The sequence below is a fragment of the Monodelphis domestica genome, chromosome 5 (genome assembly GCF_027887165.1).
Source record: "Monodelphis domestica isolate mMonDom1 chromosome 5, mMonDom1.pri, whole genome shotgun sequence".
NCBI lineage: Eukaryota > Metazoa > Chordata > Mammalia > Didelphimorphia > Didelphidae > Monodelphis > Monodelphis domestica.
Genome location: NC_077231.1, coordinates 316,402,873 through 316,410,230, shown reverse-complemented (window position 1 = coordinate 316,410,230; position 7,358 = coordinate 316,402,873). Strand labels below are relative to the sequence as shown.

At 38.5% G+C, this 7,358-nt stretch overlaps 1 protein-coding gene across 5 annotated transcripts in view; it reads right to left on the bottom strand.

Moving 5' to 3' along the window:
- Positions 1-1,477: 1,477 nt before the first annotated feature.
- TMEM196 (transmembrane protein 196) overlaps positions 1,478-7,358 on the bottom strand; it is a 78,778-nt gene continuing 72,897 nt past the window's right edge. For all 5 annotated transcript variants that reach the window (XM_056800538.1, XM_001363533.4, XM_007505406.2 and 2 more), the window contains one exon: positions 1,478-4,726. In XM_056800538.1, the coding sequence (XP_056656516.1) occupies positions 4,720-4,726 (7 nt within the window). In that variant the 3' untranslated portion in view covers positions 1,478-4,719. The remainder of the gene's footprint in view (positions 4,727-7,358) is intronic.

Sequence of the window (7,358 nt, the reverse complement as noted above, 5' to 3'; positions counted from 1 at the left end):
GGACCTGATGGAAAGATCTGACGATCACATTCTTCACCATCAAGCAAGAAGTGTGGATGCTCTTTGGGAAAGCTCTGTGCCTTCAGTTTGAGGTCCCATTAGCAGACCATTGGACTACATTGTAGCTTGCATTCAGTCGGCTAGCTTATAGGTTTACAGCCATGGTAGAGTTTTAAGAAACCGCTTTTCATGTTTTTAACCTTGTTGAATAATTCATCGAACTTAATGGCTTCTCCGGTGAGGGTCAGGTCAAAGATTTTAGGAAATAGAAGATTTGATATAAAGACCAGCACCCAGAAGCAATGTGACATACTGGACCGTGTGTTGGGCTGGGAGACGGGAAGGTCTGGATGTCTCTTCCTAGTAAACAATTAACCATCAATGGCTTGTAACTTATTTATGCTGGAGCCATTTGGAAACTGATTCTTTGAACTGCTTGGAAAGGGGCACTCAGAATTGCAGAATCAGATCCTAGTTAATGTGACTCCTTGAATCAAGGTAAGGGTACCCAGAGGATAGATGGAGTGCTGGGCTGGGAGTTAGCAAGACCTGCTTGAAATCCTCTCTCTGATACTTAACAGTCTTTTGACTCTGGGCACATTGCATTACTTTTCTAACCCTTGTGCGACTCTCCTAAGGTTTACTGCCAAGTCGCTGCTTGCTTGCTAGAGAGACCTGGAGATGTCCATGCTAAGTGCAGTACTCAGTTCAAATCCTCACATCACGGAATCATTTTTGACTCCTCTCCCTCTACCCACTTGCTATTTGGTAAGTAGCCTGTCTGCAAGGCTCAGTTCTTGAAAGTGGATTTCCTTCTGGAATTCTATAGAAAGAAGTATCGCCCTCTCCCATCATGGCCATCCTCTTCTTCTGGCCATCCCAACTCTCCACTAAGGAGCTCATCACTGCATTGAATGCCAAGTTCTCAAGTTCTTGGATAAAATAGTCTCTGATGGGCTATCACTTGCTCTGGGTGTTCAGGAAAATTGAATGTTGGGATGGGAAGTGGTACCTACAATGAATCATGACCAGCCCACCTTCTCCTGAAAGGGATCTTAAGTAGTGGATTAACATACCCCACCTTGTCATGTATTCTGTGCTCTCCTGTTCCCGATTCCCCTCCGGTTATCAGTAAATTTCCTGGTTGGTGATCAGCCCACAGTGTTATCATTCACAGAAACAGAACAGTAGACTTTTTTCAGTTCAGTGAATAATGGGACTCCACATTCATGTGGGTTCCAATATGATGGGGCTCAAAATGGTGGCTAGGAACCCCCAAACCCAGACAATGGCTGCCTCTAGATTAAGCAGAAAATGTGTGATTTCAGCGTATACGTGGATTCCCTCCAATATCTGCTGCCACAGACTTTGACTAGGGAGCAGGCTGGTCTTGCTAAACTCAGTAGGAAACTTTTATTTCAATTGTTGAAAGCCTGTGAGCTGTCAGAATGAAAAGAAAGCCACAGCAGCCAGAACATTCAAAAACACGCCTCATTTATTAAAGAGACACACATCAGCACAGTCACAGGACCAAATCTTCTGTCAAATGTTCCCCTTGTTGACCACAGCCCGATTGATTGCTCCCTATTCCAGGCAGACTCCCCCTTCTCTCTCTGAGGCTTCTGGCAGGATATTCCCCTCCTAGGATGGCTGGACTCTTTATCCCAGCACTACACCAGCCTCCCTGACAGTTGGGCATGAGGTCTTCCATTACAGTACCCCTAAGGGCACTGGCTCATGCCAACTCTTGAAAGCAGTCACTTATAAAATTATAGCTCTTAATTTAATGTGTGATGAAAATTAAATTTCCAAGCATGCAGGCATGGATTGGTGACGCCTTCCCAAAGTTCTTTCCCTTCTCGGGAATGAGATCAGAAAAGAATCCATTTAAACCTCAATGTGATTTCAGCTCTGAAACTTTTTTCTTTAAACTTACAATAATTGCTTTTGAAAAGAGATAAATGGATACATCATCAAGCTTATGCTGGTGGCTCTTTTTCTTAATTATTATGGTTTTTAGAGCCTCACGACATCTAAGGGGGAAAAAGGAACAATAGTCAGTCAATATGCCACAAAAAAGCCTTTTAACTTTGGATTTTGTAAAATCTTCAAGGGGCAGAAATATATTACCCAAAGAACAGTTCTGGGACAAATAGGTTACAACTCTATATTGTACCAACCCGGCCACAAAGGAAGAAACACCAAGCAAAGTTGCATCTGGTGTTTATTCTTTTATTTAAAAAAATAAGCTTCCAAGTAAATAGGTTTTTTGAGAGTAGGAGCACAGAAGAACCACTTTAGAGCTGAGATTTTCAATGCTAAAGGCCTTTCGTGCACAGATGATCTCCTGAATCCCATTATTAGTTCAGTATTTTTCACAGGATGAGTGCAAGACTTCTGGGATTAATTGGATTGATAATGTAGAGCTACAGATCAGCTGGCAAGGCATTTAGTAAGAAGAGGAAAATTAAAGAAGAAAAGGAAAAACAGCACCAAACAGTCTAGGAGCCAATGTTTGTTCAGAGAGACATGCAGAGGTATTCAACAAACCTTTTGATTCAGTGGTTTCCAAACACTGGGAAGGGATGGTTGGTTGGTAAGCAGCTCAACAGCAGAATCTCACTTTCCATTAGCTGACATTCTGGACCCTTTCCCCTACATAAAGCTAATAGTGAGGTTCTAAGACAGAAATCTGTCCCTTCTCTAGTATTTTAGAGTTGATCCAATCCACAGTAAGGTAGTTCAATATAAAGAAGAGAATGATAACTCCAACCGAGGTCATTTCTTTTGCAAGGTTTAAGTTGTTCTTTCTTACCTTTAGTCCTTGACATAAATATCTGATTCGGGGAATTTTCACAAATCTAAAATGAGTTTCCTTAGTGGTCGCCACAAATTCTATTTCCTTGTAACAGAATGGAAATAGCAATAACACAATGGAAAACACATGGGAAGAGCCCTCAAAAAGAGCCAGATTCTAATTCCACCTCAACCATATACAAGCTGTGTCACTTAATTTAGAGTAAGTCAATCCATTTCTTTTTATATGGGAAAAATACCCATTTTGCCTGATTTATAAGGTTGTGGTGAGGCTATCATTAGATTATGTGAGGAAGGACTTCATACAATATTAAGTCATATGAAGACAATACATTTATTTCCCAAGATGATGGCCATTTCTTGCCTCTACCACAATCACCCAGCATTAGTTCAAGTCTCAAACATGAATAGTTTTTATACATTTTCTCTCTTCCTCCAACTGAGGTCCCTTTTGGGGTCACAGAGTATATGCTTTCTGGTTAGCATCAATACTCTCTTGCCTATGAGAAGTTGTGATTTTTTTTGTTAAAGGAAATCCAGCAAAAATTTGAATTTCATTATTCGGGTCCAGATCACCTATCATCCACCTGCCTGAGTTTGGCTATAAAGGATTTAAAATGACTTCAGTCAAAGTCTTTATGCCCATCAAAGTAAATATGTGGGTACCCAGTTTAAATATGGGTGATGTGCATATGGAATATTTCATAATGGATAACATGGCATAAAAATCTGTTTCACAAACCAGTCTAAGAAGGTCCAGTCCCTCTATGATTTTCCTTCTTGCTTTATCATCTTGTTCAACAACTCCCTCCTCACCACCTGACACCAGATACAATATTTACATCCACCAGATGGGTACAAGGAGGAAAAGGAAAGCATCCACATGAAAATTAATTCAAAGATGTGTAATCTCTGAAAACATTGTAGGAAGAACTAGCTAACTCCCATCACAAATTGGGGAGGACAGGGTCTTCTCCATGTTTCCCCATTCCTATTTACATACAGGTATATTATAAATATATGCTATATATTTTTCTGTATTTACAGTATATATGTACACATACTTATCTATAGTCAGAGACATTGTTTATGGGCCTACAGATTCTCCTGTACAGTCTGATGAAAGACAATGTAGGTTTTGGAAAATCCTGCTTATTTGGCAAACTCTCCCACCATTGCACAAACAATTTAAGGCTATCATGCTGACTAGTATTCTTTAAGAAAAGAAAAAAAATCACTTTACCTCTAATTTAGGGTTTGTTTTATTTATCTTATTTTATGAATAAATTATGAAATATGATAAATCCACAAATTGGAAATATTTACAATTTGTTTTGTTTTTTACAACAAGGCATGGCTGAGATTTTGAATCATGGTGACCTGGCAGCCTTTCATTGTTCAGAAGAGAAATATCATCAGGAGATGGGCATTCTTTTAATTTGTACATTGAGACTTAAATGTAGACAATCTCCACCTTTCTCTCTCCCTTGTCTACTTCACATGCTAGTCAAAGTATGTCTTGGGCCATATTGGAGCCAGCTTTTATTTCACGTATTCCTTCTTCCAAAAAGTCTTCATGAGAGTAGTATGAAAAGCTGACATGAAAGCCCTCATGAGAACACTCTTGAAAAGTTGTGAGCCCAATAGAAAGAAATGGAGAGATACATGTGGCCAAATCCAGGAAGAGAAATGTTAGTGAAAATTCAAGAGGGAATGCCAGGAAGTTTTATAACTTCAGAAACCTGGCAGTAAAAGCCAACAGTGTTTCCATATTGGAGGCGTCCTTTGGTATATCCTTTCCTGATGGAAATCCGAAAGAAAGAAAAAAAATCAATGTTTTAAAAATGTTTTATACTCTTCCATTAAATATTAGTTGAGGCCCTCCGTTGCTCATATTGTCTGTCATTTCCTGTTAGAGAAAGAAAATGAATTAATCAAATGCATTTATATGGAAGAAATGAGTTTAATTAATATGGTTTTGGGGGGAAGAAATTTCAAAGAAGTTTGAAAATCTGGATGATTTCCCATTTTTTAGGGAGGTGACATTTAAATGGATGATACTACATGGTGCTTTGATTTGATGATAGGTGCTAGACTAGCACTCTGAGAGAAAGAACTAAGTCCATAGGGTTTGTGAAACCTTTCTCTCCTGGCCTTTACCTCAATATGATTTAGAAAGATCCAAAGACAAAAGGGATCCAGTATCCAGATTTGTTCAGATCTTGGACCTTTCTCCTGAGTTCATTAACAAAGGCTATAGCAAGTATCAGTTGGGATGGCAATTTTACCACAGACACTCTGTGCCCTTTCCATTAGGAAATGGCAAAAGGCCACCAGAGGACGATATAAGGAAACTCCATCAAAGCAGCAGCTATTTGCTGGACACTGTAGGCACAGAATGCATTGGATGATTTCTTCTATAAGAGAATTTTGAGATCATGAAAGTCAACCCATCCATTTTATAGCTAAGGAAACTGAGGACTAGAATAGGGAGATGAAGACTGAACCATTGGCTGTGTAGGAGTCGCTATGGACCATTAGCAACAGGGGCTCAGGTTTGAGCCAGAAGCTTGAAGGGAAATGCTTTTTTCTCATAAGCCTAGGATACAGTAAAAACTCCCTTAAAATGCTTTTTTATAAGACCAATTACTAAGGGCACCTGAATAGGGCAAAGTCTTTGAGGAAGGAAATGAAAAAAGAGACCCATTGGATGGTCCAATAGAAAGAGATTTCATCTAAAGCTTATAAAAAATGGGCTAATTTGTGTTATATGAGGGAACTTTTACAACCATGAGCCCCACTGTACATGACTTCAGGCTATAAGAAGGTAAGAAAAAAAGCCTTGCCTACTTGTCTAAACATTTTGCATCATGTAAAACATATTTCATGTCTATATTCAGACAAGTACCTATTGTCACATGAAAGATCTCTTCACAAGTACTCAGAATAATGACCTCCAATAGTCTCTGTCTGTCTGTCTGTCTCTCTCTGTCTCTGTCTGTCTGTCTGTCTCTCCTCCTAGACAGACCCTTTTGTAAAGGGACAGAAGAAAATTATACCTTTGGAAGATCATTCTTTATGGTTGACTGTTAGGATTTTTTATACAGTCTGTGTGAAGGTAAATTGAAAAAAGGAGGTGGGGGAGTGGCACCTGGAGAGAGGTTGTTTTGTAATGTCTATTAAAAAATTCAAACTTCCTGAAAACTTGCCATTTTATCTATGTGGGGGAAATAATTGGTAGATAAGATGGAGGAGAAAGGAGATGAAGTTTTAGTCTTTCCTGAGCTCCTTCTTCTCAAGCCACAAGGAAATTTTGAAAGGTTTATTTCCTTTTCAGAAATAGTGACTAGGAATCTGATCTTTTAATGTCCTTCTACTTCATATTTCTTGTCCCCTCTTCCCTCTATGAAGATCCCACCACAAAAGTCCCATAATAGTCTGCCAATAGCTCCAAGGCTTCTTTGGTCCTGTTTTCAACTAATTATCAACAAATCTTTCCTTCATTCCTATTGAATTAGTGGTCCAATAAGTTACCTTCACAAGGGGGGTGGGGGCATATTAACTGATGGTCATAAAGACCAGAAAGTCTCCAAGAGTAAGAGAAAAATGTTTTCTCAAAACTCTAGGCCCTAGAAAAGAATCATAGATCTAGACTTGGGAGTCTAGATTTGGGAGACCATGAGTCCAAAACTCTTTTTGTACATAGCAGGAAACTGAGGCCCACAGAGGTAAAAAAACCTGAAGTAAGAAGGTTTTTAGGACAAAAGACCTACACCATATTTCTCAAATTCCAACCTATTACAAAAGCTGGATTTCTGAGTTTTCAGGGGAAAAGAAGGAAGGTACAAGTTAGGTGGTCACTGTAAATAACCAAATGGTGACTAGAACTTCAAAAGATAAAGTTGCAATTTATAAAACTGATCTGGGGAAGAATCTCCTCCCAATCACTTCACCTACAATAAATTCATCTTGGCCTCTTCAGAAATAATTCTCCTTTCTCACCCCTATTATAAACAAATAAAATGCTCAAAATTCTAACTTTTCAGAAGCAAGGACTTCAGACATTCTTGTCCTCTCCTTATTTGGAACATAAGCTTCTCAATTAAAAAAAAAAAAACAGAAAAGAAAGAATATACATACCAACCAATAAAATACCTTTAAAATGAGTGATTTAAACTATTTTGGAATTCTTCTTATAGGAAAAAATCTTATTTTTCTTTCAGTTATATCACCTTCTCTCAGACCTACTGGAACCACTGAGAAGAAGGTGGTGGGCTCCATTTTGCATTTAGATGGTCTTTTAGGTAGGCATGCCTAAGAGAAGCAAGATAATTGTATTCTTATTTGGTCAAGGTCAAGCTGCCTATTTGCAAATATGTATTTCCCTCCAAATAAAATTAAACAGTCTGATTTATATCTGTAAAAATAAAAAGTGCATAGTTTTAATTATGTTAGTGAAAGTAGAAATGGGTACTCTATTTTTCTCCCTCCTTCATATGGAATTTGTTTTTAAAATATATCACCAAAGAAGTCTTAAACCT